Raw genomic sequence first — 19,651 nt, 5'->3', positions numbered from 1 at the left:
GGCTTATTTAAGCTCATGATAAATTAGTTCAGGTAAAGTAATTATACTTACGATATACTTTCAGCAAATTCAGTTGTTTTTTATTTAAAGTGTTAATTGGTGTAGGTAAAGTTCTAGATTCTAGAAGGTTTTAGAGCCCCAAAGACTTTTGAAGGTTCTGGAGACCTGATGTACTGTACTTGTGTATGTGGCATGGGTGGCCTTATGCAGTGTGAGATAAAGTGGATGATGTGGGTGTATAAAGTATATCGTAAATACGAAGTCTGTCCAAAAAGAAAGCAAACCTTTAAAAAAAACAAATTTTTTGCTTTACTTACAACTTAATCAGACTTGTCTCCTTCAAAGTACTCCCCTCTACTGTTGATACACCGCTCCCAACGTTTTTTCCAGTTCTGCAATGCGTCCTGGAACGTGTTATGCGGGATGGTGCGAAGGTCTCGTAGCGAATTTTCTTCTTTCTCTTCTATCGTCTGAAATCGGCGACCTTTCAGGGTGGATCTTAACTTTGGGAACAAAAAAAAGTCCGCAGGGGCCAAATCCGGAGAGTAGGGCGGCTGGGGGATGATAGTGGTCTCGTGCTTCAAAAAGTCACAGATACGGAGCGACGCGTGAGCAGGTGCATTGTCATGGTGCAACATCCAGGTCTTGTTTGTCCACGCCTCAGGCCTCTTCCTTTGCACTGCCTCCCACAAACGCTTCAGGACCTCCAAGTAAAACTCTTTATTGACTGTCTGACCACGTGGAACAAACTCATGATGAATGACGCCCTTCCTATCAAAAAAGACGATCAACATCACCTCCACATTTGAGCGACTCTGATGTACAGATTTGGAATCGTCTTCGGTGGATGCTCTTCCCCTTTTGAAACACTGGTACCACACGTGACATTGCGTACGGCTCAAACAATCCTCCCCATAAGCCTGTTGCAACATTTGAAAAGTCTCCTTAAAAGTTTTTCCCAATTTGAAACAGAATTTCATGCATAACACGTTGCTCTTCAAGATCCTTCATTGTTCAACTTGCAACAAATCGCCAAGTGCACCAAACACACGTTCACTCTAGCGCGTGTAGCTCGATGACTAATTGACGTGGCGTGATGCGGCTAGTGTTGGACTAAAGGTCAAGGTCACCGCTACACAGCGCTCCTGTCGCAGGCACGATGCGATGGCTCGTTGACGCGCTATTTAAAAATATCGGTTTCATTTTTGACAGACCTCGTACTCGAATATACTCGAATACAATTTGTGTTTTTATAACAAAATTTTGTATGCAAAATGTAAGGGGTCAAACTGTATTGGCATAGTATTTTTGAGGTGTTAAAATGAATTTATTTCTGAGAGTCATTTATGGTGAACAACAGCTGTACATGATCATGGTAAGCTCCTTTATCCTGGACTTGCCTACCATACCCTAGACTCTTTCTTTATGTTGCTGCATGAAGAGCAGAACCTCATTCACTATAAATGCTGCCTTAAATCATTTGCAGCATTGTTGCCAACGCGTCACTGTAACGGAGCGGTGAGATGTTATGGTTATTTTTTAACTCATCATTTCTGGTAGATAAAGGAATACCTCACTATTTGCAACCCTGCTTAGCCACATTTATATTTTAACAGCCCTATTCAATATTTGCAAAGCATACCTTGCTTATGTGCAAAGAAAAATTATGATACCTAACAGTAATACTGTAATTCAAACTATGTGGGGTAGCTGCAGCTCTTATATTCCACTGTAAGGCTCGCTTCACAAAAGTGTTTTTTCTTCTGTGCCAGTTGGCATTAGTTTCACAACACGTGGGTCACAAGAGACTGGAACAGCCGATATTCCCAGCACCGCTTACTCCTCCTCTTCCTCTCACGATCCGCGTGCTAACTATGGTGTACATAAGAAAAATTTATTTAATTTATGTTTTTGACCTTATGATAATCGTTTCTTTTATTTATCACATTCTGTATGAACGATATTGTGCCTGTACCAGTATAAGAAGAAGAAAAATGACGTATATCTACCCGAAATTGCAAGTTAAAAAAAATAACAATAGCTCTTATATTCCACTGTGGTGCCATGTGGTAGGTGTCAGAAGTGACGGGTTGATTAATTGATTGTGGTAATTATGCATCCCTGGTGATGCAAGAACTTAGGCCATATGTTGCCAAATTAAATTAAAGGCTTAAAAGACTAAAATCAAATAAAACAAGGTAAAAAATTTAAATAATAAATAGTAAAGAACTTTTGGAAAACCCATTTAAACATTAATAAATAAAACCCAGTCAGTTTTTAAGTAATCACATTCTAATGGTTAAATGGGCATTAAAAATGTGTGGTTCTCTGGCATGGTGTACTGTGTGATTGTGCAGAATCAGTGATAATTGTACCTTGAAGGAAATTTTATAATAGAGTGAGATGATTTAAAGAATAATGGTGGGGAATTGTAGGTATTTAACTCACGTATTTTCTTAATTTTTCAGCCCGTTCCTGATAGTGAGGACACTGCAACTGACCAAACTCATCACATAATTGTTCCAAGCTATGCTGCCTGGTTTGACTACAATGCCATTCATGCCATTGAGAAAAGAGGCCTTCCTGAATTTTTCAATGGCAAAAATAAATCTAAGACACCTGAAATATATTTGGCCTATAGAAATTTTATGATTGACACTTACAGGTTAGTGGCATGAGAGGTTTGAAGAACATAGTACAGTAGGGTCGGGATATATCACGAGATATGGTCCAAGGATGTTTGCTATACTGTATACTAAATTGCGATATATAATTACATGGAATCAATGGGGGAAATAGGGTTAGGTTCTGGAGGCCCAAAAAATTGACTAAATTTCACAGATTTCAGCTCTGCTATTCTGAACATCTCATACTCTTCACCTTGCTGTGTAAACCTTCCATTCTAGTATCCCAGAGTCATCCTTCAGGCACTTCATCTCTTTGGTGCTTCAGTATTAGAGCACAGGTACTCTTCTATAATACAAGCTCATGTTTCACTGCCTAAGTTAACTGAGGAAATATATTATCTTTTTTATCTTCCTTACCTCCAAACACACAATTCATCCTTTTGTAATGTTTCCCAGGCCTCAAATTACCCTAATTTCTTTATCCATAATACCATTCTCACTTAACATCTCCCACATACTGGAACGACTTTACCTCTTTTAGAGTTTGTTATCACAATTTTACATTTTGATAATTAAATAATTTAGTTTGTTATTCCAAGCATGTTAAATGTCCATAAAGTGGCGATGATGAATGATGATGGTTTATCAAAATCCACTGTCACAATCTTTTCTCTCAAGACTTTGTGCTTTTTTTATATCTGGCGTCAGAGTACTATTCTTACACACCCTTTCAAAGTTGTTCACAGCATTTTGTACTTGATGTCATTATATTTACATTTTAGAAATCCATGTTGTGTGTGCCATTTGATAATTGGCAAGGATTCTCACACAGCAAAGGTAGCACAATAGTCTGGAAGGTTTTGCGTGCCTTAGTCTACTGCTATCTGATTGAATGATAAGGAAGCATGTCTCTATATAACAACTTGTCTGAAGTGTTTCCTTAAGAAGTGGTGGTGGTTCTGCAATGCATCCTTTCTAAAGTTTAACCGCTTCAAAGCTACCTGGGGGAGGCTGATCAACAGATGACCCATAAATGCTAAAAATATGAAGACAGTCAGGTTTTGGACTTTGTCATCTTGACTACATCACTGGTAATGACTTAATGAAGATGTGATGCTCAGAGGCAGCTATCTTCCTGGTGTTGTGGGTATTTGGTTTTAACAACTTTAGTCCATTGTTTTCGTTGGGCATTTTATGGCATGCCATAAGGCTAACCCAAGGGTTCTAAGATGTTTATTGGTGAGCTTCTATTGGGGAAATGTTACTCTGGCATCTCTGATGTCTTTGGCTGGTTCATTTTATGGTGAGTCATGATCATTCACCACACAGAAATGATCTTGATCAGGCTTGTGTATTGTGTTCTAAAAGGAATTTTTATGTACTGTTCATTGTATTACAGTATCATAAAATGTGAACAGGCTTAGGGTGCTTAGTCTCTGACTCAGAAGATTTTACTAGCTTGAAGGAATTATTTGTATTTCTAATATTTGTGAGGATCACAAGGAAAGAGAATTAGGAGTGATATCCCCGTTAACCGGAACAATTGGTAAGAGCACTTCCTTGAATGAGAGATTTCCGGGTAATTAGACAAACCGGAAAAAATCCCCCATCCCCGGAATTTTTCTGGGTTATGGGAAAAATTCTCGTAATTTACTGGAAATTGTTCATTATTTCATCCTCAATTTGCTCCCAGACCTGTAAAAAAATATATTGAGTTTCTGGAATTTTCCAGAATTGCACATTATTTCATCGTCGTAATTTGGTCTCAGACCCGAAAAAAATTTGGAGAGTCGAGCATTTTTTTTCCAGAATTTTCAGAAAATGCGCCAGATTTTCAACCTCCGAAAAATCATTCCCAAACTTGGAATTGAGAAAAATTTCAAGAAAATTCCGAGCAAATTTCAGTTCCGGCTATTGGAGAGTTTTGGCTAAGGGGATTCCGGCTAATGGAGATATTACTTATTTTTATTATTGACATCCTACAGGATGGCTTAGCAATTTTTGGTGTCTTTGCCATGCAGTGGAATGGTTGGGATGAATTTGATGTATATCCTCATCTCTCTTGAATGCATTAAGTGGAATTAAAGCTGGGGCTCTTCCAAAGGATCTCTACACTAGTTTTTTTTTTAGCTAAGCAGGATTAGTCTTCCTCTCCTGCCGTTGTGTGGTTAATACTGTGCTCTGTTTCTCACTATAATGTTGAAGCAGTGGATTACTAAAGACATGGTCTCTTGTGGATTTTCCAAGTTATTGATGTAGGTTTTTGTGATCCCCTGTACTTTTAATTCCATACCTAGGTTAAAGGGGATAGTTATGCTTGGTGTTTGGGCAGACAGTGGGGTTCCCTGGGTTTTTACGGTTCATATGGCTCATATCAACTAACACAGAGGAATCTTAAATAATGTTTTCTTTTCCTAACCTAACCTCTGGTTTTGTTTACTTCAATTTGCCCTATACTTTTCAGATTGAATCCAACAGAATACTTGACATCTACTGCATGCCGTCGCAACCTTGCTGGTGATGTCTGCGCTGTGATGCGAGTGCATGCGTTCCTTGAACAATGGGGACTGATCAATTATCAGGTAATTAGGTGTAAGGGTTGAGAGTTTTTATATGCCTACAGATTTGTGGTCCTCTTGTCTCTTAATTTGACTTCCATGCATTGACGTGAATTTTTTAATAGTTTTTAAAATTTTGTTGAAAATGTCACTCATCAGGGAAAACCCATCAATTTTAATGAGTTAGCATAATAGGGTTACAGACACACTGCTTTATTTATTTGTTTATTTTTTGTGTGTGCATTATCTGGTGCTGAAATTATGAAAAAAAAGAGAGCTAATAGTACTGTACTTCTAATTGATATTTTCTTATAACAAAGAATGAATATTAATTATGTAATATTCTTGTGCAGGTGGATGCAGATGCCAGACCAACTCCCATGGGACCACCACCAACTTCCCATTTCCACGTGCTAGCTGACACTCCAGCTGGACTTCAGTCTATTAATCCTCCAAAGGTTTGTACTATTGATTCACAATTTATTCAAGTTCGTCATTTTTTTTCCCTTTACACATACAAGCATTTTCCTGCTATGATGCAAAGCTGACAGACACAAATGCTGATCTTCTGATTCTCAGTATTCATCAACTCATGGGTTATTTACCCCACTTCCTTGGCAAGATTCTCGTCCACCGAAGGCATGACGTGAGTGATTCAGTGGGACTCGGAGCGTTATGAGGTGCTCGATAATCCCAATAGGCATTTCAGTTAGCCTGTGTAGGATGCTTTGGTGGATGGCAAAGCCAACTCCATAAATGCGGTTTCTCTCCACAACAGGCTTGCCCTTCCAAAAGAAGGTATAGCCAGACCCCTGTTCTGTGAGTTGTCCCTTGTCTGGGAGCCGGAACTCACTAATGGATGCTGTGTCGATGTTATACCTAGCCAGCTCTTTTGCCACAAAGGAGGTTCTTCTTTCAGGATGCTCATTTGTGCCAGTATCCAGAAGGGTCCTGACATTCCATGCAGTGACCATAAGAGGTTGTATAATTTGTTTTTGTTTGGATCTGTGATTATGATTGTGTTTTCGATCATATAAGGATGACCTTACTGGGTGCGGTTATCAGTCAGGCTGGTTCTTTAGGCAGGGTATGTTTAGGGCACCTTTTCTAGCCCCCTCCCCATGTGGGGTGAGCAGAGTGGCTGCTTGAAAGGGCTGCTCAGTCACACAGACAGGACCGGATTGCACTGCTGCGTAGATCCCAGTGCATAAACGACCATCTTATCGGTGCCACCCATGTGCAGAATTGTAACTAGAAACTCCCGGCAGTCATCTCTGCCTGTCGCCGTCGCTGTTCGTTCGATGCCATAGGACTTTTGGGTGTATGGGGGTTTTGATGATGTTGAGAGGTATGATGAGCTGGTTGATGGCAGTGCATGAATTGATTTATGTGGTGAGGCAGGAGCACAGGCTGCAACCATACATCTTAGCTCTCCCTTTTCCTGATCCACCGGTGCAAGTGTTGCAACAACTGGGGAGAGGGAGAGTCGCAATGGACTGCTAATAGCCTAGTTTGTTGAGTTTCGCCTAAGTAGCCTGTCCATCATGCATTGCCTTCGTCCGCCTGTGTAGTCATTAGGTTCCCATGGTGGTCACCTCATCCGCCTATACCTCCGTTGGGATCTTGTTTGGAGGTCTATAAGCATGTTTGCCTGATGCGGGACTCCATTGCAGATTTTTTGGGGGATTTACTCCCGTAGCCTAAAACCTACCAAGGTTAATCCAGAAGTTAGCGGGGCAATGGTTGGAAGGCACCAGGATGTGTCCACATTACCAGGCCGATGCGTTGTCCCTCTGGGGTCCACTGCTACTCTGAGATCCTCTACTGGTCAAGCCTGGGCCCACGAGGCACCCGGTTACCTTGTGTTGCCACGAGGAGGCACAGCAGGAGTCCTAATTATGAAGAGGCTGTGTACTGGCAGGAGAAGCCTTATGCAAGTTGCTTCCCTGTTTGCCATGAAGGTTAGCCAGCAGCGGTAGCTTGAAAGCGAGAGGAAGCAAGCAGTGCTTGTACTTTAACACACACGGTGGTGAAATATATCCACACACACACACACAGCCAGTGATGCATATACATTTCATATTTTTCCTCAATTTCCTTTCCATTTGACCCAAGTATTCTCATCACATCCTCCACTCTTATAGGACTCCCATCACACTCAGTCCCCTCCTCCTCCTTGTTCACACTAGTGACCTGTTGTTCCAACATGTGTACTCTCAAGAAAGTTAAGAAACTATCTTTATTTAACATTTCCCTATCATGGCATGAAGCACGTGTGTGTGTGTGTGTCAGACACATACTTTCACCAAACAAGAACATGTGGTATGCATTTAGTTCCAGAGATAAGAGAGGTTTGTGTAGAGGCCTGTCTGATCACATGTTGGAAGTGTGCATAATGTCAAAGTGGTAAGGGACAAGAAGGGTAGATTAAAATTTGATGCAATAAAAGTTGAGAAGGAAGAAAGTATAAAAATAGATTTTCAAAGAAGCCGAGTGTTAAATTGAATAGCGTGGACAATGGCATGTTATGTAGGCTTGGTCTCAGTTACTGTATAATAACATAATATGAGCAGGTTTGATTCTTTCATTTTTAGTATACAGTTCTTGTATCATTGATGTCTTGTTGTCATCAGAACTTATCACCATAACATATCACTCATTATCTGTAATTGATACTGTATTAGGGAAATATTTGTCTGAACATAAAATGTTGATAATATATTACGAAGGTGTTAAGCACTGCAGTCGGTTTTAAATTTTGAATATCACTGACTATGTGTAAATCCTTATGGAGTGACCAGAAGACCACATAAATGAATAATCTGTATTTTAGTTATTGTATTAGATTGGTGTGTAGGGGTAAATGATAATCTCTGCTAATTTTTCTCTTTGCTTACAGGTTAATCAGCCATCTGCAGCAAAGCATCTAATGGATTTTGACAAAAAGACTACTGATAAAAAACCAGATTTCAGTATTGGTACAGACTTTGGATTGAAGCTTGACCAGTATTCTAAAAAAACTGGGGCTCTCAAAAATAAATCTGCCGCCAGTCAAGCCCGAGAATGGACAGAGCAGGAAACCTTACTTTTGTTGGAGGCTCTTGAGGTCAGTGTTACATTAGAAGAATCATTTTTGAATTAATTTGAATTGGTCTGTATGCTTGGAGAAGGTAACCGTACAAATGTCATTAGAGAATGGGAGAGGAAATTCAATAAGGTATTCCCAAGTAAAAATTGCATGACATTCCTGGGATATATGACTTAATATCGGTACATGTGACAGAGGGAAAATACAATATATTCATTAGTATGATAAAAGGTCAAACTACTGTGTAATAAGAGTGCAGAGGGATTTAAAGGTAATTTTTGAGTTATGTTGAAAATGCTTCTGAGAAGGAAATGTGAAGTACAGTGCAGTAATCCCGTGTTTTTCGCGGGAATTACGTTCCTGAAACCCCCGCGAAAAGTCAAAACCGCCGCGAATACTCTTTTAGGAATCACTGTACCTGTGGCCACCAAACAGCTCAGATAGGTCATGCACTTAACCATGCCATGCTCTCCACTCACGGCCCAGTGGTCACACTGATGCATTGTACCGGCATTTACTAACATCATTATATGAAACTAATCATATTGTAGTATAATAATGGAATAACGTAAACAGTTATATACCAAAAAAATTTATTTACAAGTGAAAAAAAAAATTATATTTCGCTGAGGTCGGCAACACCTGCATTGCCAGCCTGTCCCTGCTGTCCCGGCGTCTGCCTGCCCTCACACAGTCACGCCAGCCAGTCCTTTTCCACCCACATTCCTCCACTTGAAGACTTGTATTCTGACAAAAGACACAAATGAATTGTCAGTCTTCACCACATCTCGAGCCATAGCTCATACCACCTCTGAGCTTGTCCAATAAAACTGTTTTTTCCATTAAGGTCATCACTATTCTTGATCTCTTGGTCACTTTAGAATCTTTGCTAGTAATATTTGCCTTTGATGAGGCTGGCTTATGTCCTGGAGCCATGTGGAATGTACGTGGGAGGACAAACAGAAGAGGTAATCACAGTAGCGTTCACAGTACGGTAGGCACGTGTGGACTGAGGCTTCTCGGAGCAGCGGGTGTCTGAGGCGGGAAAGGGTGGTGTCTGTTTGCCGCACCTCACGGGAATATCGAAAATGACACAAAATTAAAATTTTTTTTTATAAAGGATATTATATATATATATATATATATATATATATATATATATATATATATATATATATATATATATATATATATATATATATATATATATATATATATATATATATATATATATATATATATAATTTTTTAGAAAAAGAAAAACTTGAATGGTCAAAACCACAATAAAAAACGCAAAGAACTCGGGATTACTGTACAGTATGTTGCTATATTTGTCACAGAAAAATTAAGGAATAAGTTTTTCTTACCATAAAGTATCAGGTACCTTAACACTGGTTACTCACCCGAGAGATTACTGTGTATCACTAAGTAGAATTTCACTCCACTTTCTAGCATTCAATGTGTTATATACTGTACGTGATAAATGATGATTTAATGAATTCCATTAATTTCCAACATCCATCCAAGTTATTGATTACCTTTAATATTAAATAACTAAGATTGGGATCACAGATACGAGAAAATAATTGTACTTAAATTTATTTGGCAAGGTTCCATACACTGATTAACAATTTGCATGGACATATGAGTCATTCACATTCACGCCATAATAAAAGTAATTCTGAAAGGGAGGGAATTTGTCAACCTGGGGAATTAACCACTTAGATTTACTAGGCCGGCCTGGATTGCTCCAGTGAATTTTTTTCTTCACAGGGTATAATTAAATTAATCACAGTTAGCTAAAGTCTTGAGGTTTGCACACACACAGTTTTGTATCACTGACATCTCTGGACGGGTAGGGTACGATTCAGCGCCGATGTTTCAGCACCGCCGTTTCAGCACCAGCCTATTTCAGCGCCAGACTATTCAGCGTCACCAAATCAATAAATTATTCAAAGAATCATACATATTTATGAGATTGGTTTATTTAATTAAAAATTATTAAAAAAAAACATATTTAAAATCATTTAAAAGAAAGGGTTAGCTTCATTTTTAGTGTGATAAATTGTGCGCAATTGCACGCAGGTATTTTACTTAATTTCTGTTCCCATTCTTTGATCTGCTTTTCTGTATTTCAGTAATTTGGGTTGAGGTTCATGCCCAGCTGAAAGCTTCTCGAAATATTCATCCCGTCCTTTTTGGACTCGTTTAAGAGCATGGATGAGTTCCATATGGTTGGATGCAACAGTTGGCCTCGTAGTCGTCTGTTTGCAGTTTCAGCATGGTTATTGGTTCTATCTTCTCCTTATAAAGTTCGTTGGTACATGTTCCACATCTCTGTGAGAAACAATGGTTGTCTTTTCCCAGTTCCTCTCCGGTATGGACGACCAATATAATTGTCTTCAAACCAATTTAAAACCGGAACCAATTCCCCAGACAAGTCCATTGCAAGAGCATCCACGTGACGGTCAATGTCATCATTTGGTACAAAAGAAAGTGCCGTTACCATTTTAGCGTGTAAAGCCAAGTCGGGATTGCTATTATATGAACCCATGAGACCCATACTTTTTATCTGTTTTAGTAAATTTTGCAATAAATGGAACAGACAGCCTCTGATTTCTACATCGGAAAAGCAGTCTTTCATGGTTGCAAAAGCTGCATACTCAAAATCACAGTTTATGGCATCGGGTCGTGCATTTGGTACCATCTCCCTAATCATTTCAATCATTCTCATACAAGTTACACTCTGCTTATTCTGTAGGAGTGCATATAGTACAGGGTGTACGCCCGCATGTTTCTTGACCATGATGATATACACTTGATAAAATAAATGTGGTGCAATCGCAAATGTTCCATCGATGTACCAAATGCTTGAAGTTGCTATATGTTCCAAAACACACACACACACACACACACTCACACACTCTCTCTCTCTCTCTCTCTCTCTCTCTCTCTCTCTCTCTCTCTCTCTCTCTCTCTCTCTCTCTCTCTCTCTCTCTCTCTCTCTCTCTCTCTCTCTCTCTCTCTCTCTCTCTCTCTCTCTCTCTCTCTCTCTCTCTCTCTCTCTCTCTCTCTCTCTCTCTCTCTCTCTCTCTCTCTCTCTCTCTCTCTCTCTCTCTCTCTCTCTCTCTCTCTCTCTCTCTCTCTCTCTCTCTCTCTCTCTCTCTCTCTCTCTCTCTCTCTCTCTCTCTCTCTCTCTCTCTCTCTCTCTCTCTCTCTCTCTCTCTCTCTCTCTCTCTCTCTCTCTCTCTCTCTCTCTCTCTCTCTCTCTCTCTCTCTCTCTCTCTCTCTCTCTCTCTCTCTCTCTCTCTCTCTCTCTCTCTCTCTCTCTCTCTCTCTCTCTCTCTCTCTCTCTCTCTCTCTCTCTCTCTCTCTCTCTCTCTCTCTCTCTCTCTCTCTCTCTCTCTCTCTCTCTCTCTCTCTCTCTCTCTCTCTCTCTCTCTCTCTCTCTCTCTCTCTCTCTCTCTCTCTCTCTCTCTCTCTCTCTCTCTCTCTCTCTCTCTCTCTCTCTCTCTCTCTCTCTCTCTCTCTCTCTCTCTCTCTCTCTCTCTCTCTCTCTCTCTCTCTCTCTCTCTCTCTCTCTCTCTCTCTCTCTCTCTCTCTCTCTCTCTCTCTCTCTCTCTCTCTCTCTCTCTCTCTCTCTCTCTCTCTCTCTCTCTCTCTCTCTCTCTCTCTCTCTCTCTCTCTCTCTCTCTCTCTCTCTCTCTCTCTCTCTCTCTCTCTCTCTCTCTCTCTCTCTCTCTCTCTCTCTCTCTCTCTCTCTCTCTCTCTCTCTCTCTCTCTCTCTCTCTCTCTCTCTCTCTCTCTCTCTCTCTCTCTCTCTCTCTCTCTCTCTCTCTCTCTCTCTCTCTCTCTCTCTCTCATATATTAATAAGTTGAATACAACATAATATAAATCTAGTGTAATATACAGTATTATACCACGTTAATGAAAGACAGATAGTTTCCGAGTTGAACGGAACGCACAGGCGCTGAAATGGGCTAATTAACAAAGTATGTGAGTTTCCCAATTAATGCTTAATATAAAATCGGATTACTTTGATCAAATCCTAATTTTGCTGATGAAACACGTTAATACAACATTATTAATTTAAGAAACCTTTTCTCTTGTTTGCAGATGTACAAAGATGATTGGAACAAAGTATGTGAGCATGTAGGCACCAGAACACAGGATGAGTGTATCCTTCAATTTCTTCGTCTCCCAATTGAGGACCCATATTTAGAAGACTCTGAAGTAGGTTCTGGAGGATCACCAAATGCATTAGGTCCTTTAGCCTACCAGCCTATTCCCTTCAGTAAATCTGGTAACCCAATAATGTCTACCGTTGCATTTTTAGCGTCGGTAGTTGATCCTCGAATTGCAGCTTCTGCTGCTAAAGCTGCAATGGATGAATTTTGCAGGATCAAGGATGAGGTACCTGCTGCCCTTCTTGACTCTCACATCAAAAATGTTGCTGACCATGCAGCTTCTAATGAGGGAAAGGTGGATCCAATTGCTGGCTTAGGTAAGTCAGGTATTGCTGGAACTGAACCAGAAGGAGAAGAAAAGAAGGAAGGTGAAACAGAATCTGAAAAGAAAGATGATGCAAAGAAGGACGGTGAGAAAAAAGATGAAGAAAAGAAAGATGAAGGTGATAAAGAAAAGAAAGATGAAGCTATGGAGGTTGATAAACCAGATGAGAAAAAAACAGAGGAGAAAAAGGAGGGAGAAGAAGAGGATAAAAAGGAAGACAAGGCAGATACCAAAGAAGAAAAGAAAGAAGAGATCAGTCCTGAAGAAAAGAAGCTTGATGCAGAGCGAGAAAGGTTACGGAAAGATGCCTCCGTCCAGCAAGCAGCCAGTGCTGCTCTAGGTTCAGCTGCTGTTAAAGCAAAACATTTAGCCGCAGTTGAAGAGAGAAAAATAAAGTCCTTGGTTGCATTGCTGGTTGAAACACAAATGAAGAAGCTAGAGATCAAACTACGCCACTTTGAGGAGCTTGAAACCATAATGGATAGGGAACGAGAAAGTTTGGAACTGCAACGCCAGCAGTTATTGCAAGAGCGTCAGCAGTTTCATCTGGAACAGTTAAAAGCTGCTGAGATGCGAGCTCGTCAACATGCCTTACATCAGCTAACTCAAGGGGCTAGTCCTGCTCATTCACCAGCTCCATCCATGACACAGGTCCATCAGTAGTATTTCTTTTCCATATTTATAAAGATGAGATGCATTTGGAAAGTATTAACATGAATTTTTTCCAGCAGCTATACTGCCACTGATGACATTGAAAAGGTAGGTTTTGGGTGTTTTACATAGGATATCATCACTGCACTTGAATTTTAATACCGAATAGCAGTCTTAGTTAAAAAAAAAAATTGGCATTTGAGGATGCAATACATGTAGCTGTGTGTTAAATTAATTTTCTAGGTTATTTGAATTGCCAACTACTACTTTGTCTTACGAAGGTATCTTAGTAGTGGACACTTGCAAATGAATAAAATGTGAATGTAGCTCTATTTTTAATGCACAAGTTTCTGGATGCAAGATTGTTTTCCCTTTACAAAATGTAGTGTTAGTACAGTATTGTACATTGAGATTTACATTCCCTCCTACCCATGTAAATTTTAGTTTTGAATTAGATTTATGATCCTATGCCCCCCCCTCCCCCTTATATGTATGTGTGTGTGTGTAGTACAAGAGATACTTTAGGTGACTGCTGGCATTGATTTTCTAAGTTAGATACTAAGATAATATACATTTGATCTATATTAATGTCGTCTGGAAATCTCAGTTAATGTATCATACAACATTATCATCATTTTATCATTAAAACTCATTTTTATATTGTATTTTTCTTATTGAAATGACCTGTGCAATTTCCCACAAAAAAGATATTATTTAAGTAATAAATAAGCAATATTGTAAGTTATGTGAATAGGAGTGGATTTATATACAGCCTTTTCATGTATACAGTACATGTGTTTGGTGTGATTAGAAAAAAAAAGTAAGTTCTTAAGGGGTAAGGAAGTGATAAAATCTACCGTGTACGGTCATCTTGAAAAGTTCGAGACCTTGGCAGCCAGATTGAGCTGCTGGAGTAAACTACCGAACCCTGGGAGCTTCTGGCTCAGTTTTTATATTCAACCACTAGATGGCAATTTTTTACTGTCATGGTACAGAGTGGTGTAAACAACACCACTCCTAGTCTAATTGCTAGGAGTCTTCCAACAGATGGAGCTGACCGAGAGCCTGACAAATAAATTTGTGAAGAATCGTTTCCATGCAATTTTCAATATTATGTTGGGTTACTGTTTTTACATACAATTATTTGTAATTTAAAATATCATACACGCCAATAATGGCATTATGTAATGTACCAAATTGTTATTACAATTTTACAGCATTATTCATTCATATTTTGGCAAAATTAGCAGATAAATTCGTATCTCATAGGTTCATAACTTGTGAGTTTGCATATATGAATGGTTACCCTATCACCGAGGAGGTTCAGATTGCTTAAATCATGAATTTTTACATCTTCAGGCGTTCTATGTCCTCAGATACAGTACATTACAGTATTATATCTCCGTTACCAGGTGATGTTCAACTACAACAGGACAGCAAGGCTGCCTGGCCTCCTTTACTAAATGAGTGCAAGACACCTTAATATTCCTCCTGCATTTTTTTTACATTTAGTAATTACATGTACATATATATGGGTCGATAATTTTTTATTGTTGTATTTTTGTACGAGGGGGAAATGCCTCGATATACAGTGATCCCTCCGTTAACGAACTCAATCCGTTCCAGAAGGTCGTTCGTTAACCGAAAAGTTCGTTAACCGAAACCATTGTTTCAATGGGTTTTTGGGTAATTGGTTCCAGCTCACCGAAAATTTCCTAAATTCAACAAAAATGGTAGAAAAGTTCACTTACTTTGAGGTGTGTATGTAGAAGGCTCCTGGATGATGATGATGATGATGATGGATTTAGAATGGGGGTGGAGGAGAAGGAAGAAGAGAAGGCATTGGGGTGGAAGAGAAGTCACCCCATGGCGCCATTTCACCCATAAAATTTTAGCTCTGGGTGTAATTCAAGATTATTTTCTTTAAATCAACACTGCACTGCATTATATATTGTCAATATGTAAAATATATTTCAAAATGACCAATAATTTGCTTGGAAACACAGAAAAAAAGCGTTTAGTTGAAGAGAGTCTCAAGCAAGATGTTACCTCCAGTGAAAACAGAGAGAGACTAACTCCTGTTTGCTGTGTTAAGAGGCTGGATGCCGCACATTAAACTAGTCACTTTACCTTCAATTATGTTCAATAATTGTTAAAATGACTAAAAAATTGAATATTAAACTTTTAAAATTATTGAATAGTATAAACTTCTTGATATTTACTAAAATAGTAAGGAATTTAAGCCCTAGAACCGATTAATGTATTGGCGGACTGATACTAAAGCTGATTGCCCGGTCAGTGCAAGCGAAAACATGTTGAGGCCGGTTCGTAAGAACTTCGTTAACCGAATTTTTTTTCGTTAACCGAATTGAAGGTCCTTACGGAAGGCAGTTCGTTAATCGAAATTACGTTAACCGAGATGTTTGTTAAACGAGGGGTCACTGTATATGTTCTCATGTTGTTCGTGCCTTACAGGGTCTTGGAACTGGTCGAGTCCTTTGATTATTATGGTAGTCCTGTTTGATGTCAATGGTGGATGTTGTATAGTTATTCCCACTAGTTCATTGTTGACAAGGTCACTAAGGATGTCTGGATCATTCTTCAGCATAGCATATCCCTGTGTGTGAACTCTGAGTGAGAACTGAGCTCCCGGGTGTCTCGCTGCTGCCTCGTGTAACCACGCATATTTGTCAGTGGTTGACGTGGCGTCTGGGAAGTCTAGGCATGCTCTTTTAGGGAAAAGAGAGGGCAATTGTTAGTCATATTGCCTCTCTGCACGTTGTAACTTCTGCTTCTTGGATTGAACTATTTGAAATCCCTCCGTGTCGTCGGTGTCATCTCCAAGGTCAAGATTGCTGTTGACTTCATCTCCCTGTTGCTGTTCTAGAGAGTGATGAGCTGTGTCTTCATCGGTTGACTCAGTCATGGTGGAGTGAAAAACTCAACCGTATTTACTTATGGTTGAGGAGCTTTTACTATGGTACCATGTGCGTGGAATATAGGCATTAGTGTAGGGGCACTGTGGAGTGCCAGCATCTGTCACATTGATCATTGCACTACACTCACAAATGATACTTTACACATGGTCATATCTCACTGGCACTGATGTGAAGCAACTATTACACTTTGTTTCACAATGCACAAAATATAAATTTGGTTATCCAGTAGTGTGTGGCACACAGGCAATCAGCGGTGGCTGGAAGGCATAACCCTCTTGCAACGCAAGGTAAGTTGACCTTTATAGTCCGATACATAAGAGGGAGGTAGGCGGCGAGTCGCTGGCGTCTCAGTGCCTGACCTCTAACCTTAATCTTGATGGTGTAGGCCCGGGTGCCACCTCACTGTGTCACAACGGCATACTGTATTTTCCTCTATACAATTTGGTTATGGTACTTGTACAGTCCACATTCATAGGGTCGAGGTACAGAGATAACTAAGGCACACAAGGTAAATTCTCACACCTGTACGTACCAAGATGATGTCACAGTTACTGTGTGCCAGGCATTAAGTTGCTATATCTGTGCAGGTGTAGAACAATGTTATGATTTTTGGGGGTAAATTGGAAGCTTATAAACATGCGTTTATGCCTTCTTGACCCCAGATTATACAGGGTGCCCATAAAGTCCCATTCCGATTTCAAACATACAGTATAGTCTGCATTTATGCGGCTTTTGTTTACGTGTTTGGTCATTTACGCGGTGCCTTGCCAGAATGAAAATGATTTAATTACGCGGTAAATTTGGTCATTTACGCGGCGAGTGGCTGGAGAGGTCCAGACTGCCGTGCCATTTTTTACCCATGCGGTCCATTCTTGACCATACGCGGGAAGCGGCGCGGTGAGTGGTGCGCATTAGGCCGCTCTTACGTTATTGCTGATGTCACATGACGTATCAGACTGTGATTGGGCCACGCATCCTTGCCTCCCTCCGCCGCTAGCTGTGATTGGCCTAATGTAACATGACGTGCCCTGCCACCAGAGGGTAGAAGTCGCTGACCTAGCAGGGCCTGTCTCATTGTTCTCAGTCCGCGTATACAGTTCTCTCTTGTGCCCGCAATTCCCTTCACAACTCAAAATGGCTTCCGCGGGACCCCCACCACCAGAGAAAAACATTGAATTACCTGGACCAAGCCATGATAATGTTAAGGAAATCATCGAGTTGGAGGAGAAACTTAAGCTCATTCTTGACAACGACCCAGACAAGCATCAGTATGAAGCGTCTAATAACCATCTGACGAAAGTTATGGAGCCGTATATCCAGATCTATCTCGGCAACATCAATGCTAGTCGTCAACGTAGTATTGAGGACTTCCTCGCCTGCAACCCACCACAACCACAGCCAGCCCAAGTCAGTGATAGTGATATTGACAGTGAGGATATGGACTTTGAGAGTTTTGTCTGGGAGGCCCTGCAACCCTCTGAGTAGTGTAAGTGAAAGTGATTCACCGGAGGGCATCTAATCTGCCCTCTGCCTTGGAACCAGCCGCCATCCACGTGTGCCGACCCAGCTTTTCTACTAACGTAAGTATTAAAAAACCTAATATTATTGATATTTCTCTTAATTATTAATTGTGTGTGCATACCATCATAAAATTAAGATGTTATTTTTACTACAACGTAAGTATTGTGTCGGAAAAAGTGGAGTTTGGGGGTCGGCCCAGTCTCTATTTCAATTAATCCCATATGTTCTGTTATTTCATTTACGCGTTTCTGGTTTCACGCGGTACTCCACGGGTTCAATTGACCGCGTAAATGCAGACTATACTGTATATTATGTGCAAATGGGACTTCATGGACAGACCCTGAGCTTCTTGCCGGAGAGCACCTCCCTAAACCCGAGTGTTAAAAGACTTCCTATCAGACAGGAGCATCGTGGTTGAGTGGATACAGTGCTCGCCTCCTGTTCCAGGAGTCTGGTTTGATTCCAAAAAATAATTGAACAATTTAAATAAAGTAGGACACAATTTGTCATAAGATGAAATGTCCACTTTAAGCCAAAATTTCAAGGAAGCAAGGTGGACAGACCTTGTGATTCACCTGCGCCACTCACACTGGTAAACAAAGGGACGTGTCACGCGCCGAGTCATAAATTAGCGTCACCCGTGATAGCATCACTTCTGTTCTCTCGCTCCATCGATCGTGTTTTATTGCCATTTAGACGTGCTGAACTTTATTTTGAAATTTATTTGGCATTGCCAGTACTGTAATGTGATTATGTTGTAGGCTGACGTAGCTTACAAATTTTTGCATTATTATTGAAAAATTAGACAATAACTATGGCCCCTAAGAAAGTGCTTGGTGTCCGTAAGGGTAGCGAACGAAAAGTTACAGTTGATTGTAAAACTAGAAGGTGCTGTTCCCTCGCAAATATGCGCTGAATATGGAATTTCAAAGCAGTCAGTGTTTGATATAAAAAAAATTGAAATATAAGTTGAACAAATATGCCTTGAAATTTAATGTGGACCAGGTAAAATCTGGCATTAAGAGAATGAGGACTTGGAAAAGGCAGTGTATAAATAGTACGTACAACAAGCAACATGCAATTGGAATAGCAGCCAGTGGTGTGGAAATCCAGGCAGCTGCTGAAAGGTTAGCAAAACATATGAATGTAAAGGATTTTCATGCTAATGCTGGTTGGTTATTTAGATTTTGAAGGCACCACAATATTTCTTTCATAAAAATTAGATACATTGGTGTTCTAATCTAAGGCGGACTTCCTCTTATCCCGGACACCACTTGTAAGTCAATATTTTGAGCAAAGAGTTGGGTCTCTTGGAGTGTGTTTACATGCGCAGAACGCATGTTCTCTTCTGGTTCTGCGCATGGCCGCACATGAGCAATACCTGTACTGTATAGCACCAGGGTAGAAATTTCACATAACACCGGCCATGTTGCCTCCTTGTGTACTGAAGGTTTAGTATCAGTCTGCTGTATCCACACTGTCCTTAACGGGGAGCCATGCCTGTGAGACCCACTTTCACTTTTCATCGTCGCATGATTAAAAAATAAATAAAATAATAATAATAGTAATAGTCTTCAGAGTTTATTTGTAGTTTGGGAAGCTCTGCAAGTAATTAGGAATACAGTATGTACAGCCAAAAGTGTGAACACGTGTGAAAGCCATATTTCAAAAACCTTTTACTCTATAGTTTTGATTTTAAAATCTGAACAGATTAAGTTTCAACCAAGATGTAGTAATATAGACCAACCGCTCCA

At 40.1% G+C, this 19,651-nt stretch overlaps 1 protein-coding gene across 1 annotated transcript in view; it reads left to right on the top strand.

Moving 5' to 3' along the window:
• LOC121870839 (SWI/SNF complex subunit SMARCC2-like) overlaps window positions 1-14,095 on the top strand; it is a 28,570-nt gene extending 14,475 nt beyond the window's left edge. The window contains exons 8-12 of the mRNA XM_042372808.1: window positions 2,469-2,665; window positions 5,092-5,209; window positions 5,539-5,643; window positions 8,085-8,291; window positions 12,391-14,095. Coding sequence (XP_042228742.1) covers window positions 2,469-2,665; window positions 5,092-5,209; window positions 5,539-5,643; window positions 8,085-8,291; window positions 12,391-13,449 — 1,686 coding nt within the window. The 3' untranslated portion in view covers window positions 13,450-14,095. The remainder of the gene's footprint in view (window positions 1-2,468; window positions 2,666-5,091; window positions 5,210-5,538; window positions 5,644-8,084; window positions 8,292-12,390) is intronic.
• The last annotated feature ends 5,556 nt before the right edge of the window (window positions 14,096-19,651 follow it).

This window comes from Homarus americanus, unplaced genomic scaffold, assembly GCF_018991925.1.
Source record: "Homarus americanus isolate GMGI-L3 unplaced genomic scaffold, GMGI_Hamer_2.0 scaffold26022, whole genome shotgun sequence".
Classification (NCBI taxonomy): Eukaryota; Metazoa; Arthropoda; class Malacostraca; order Decapoda; family Nephropidae; genus Homarus; species Homarus americanus.
This window is presented reverse-complemented; position numbering and strand designations above follow the sequence as displayed.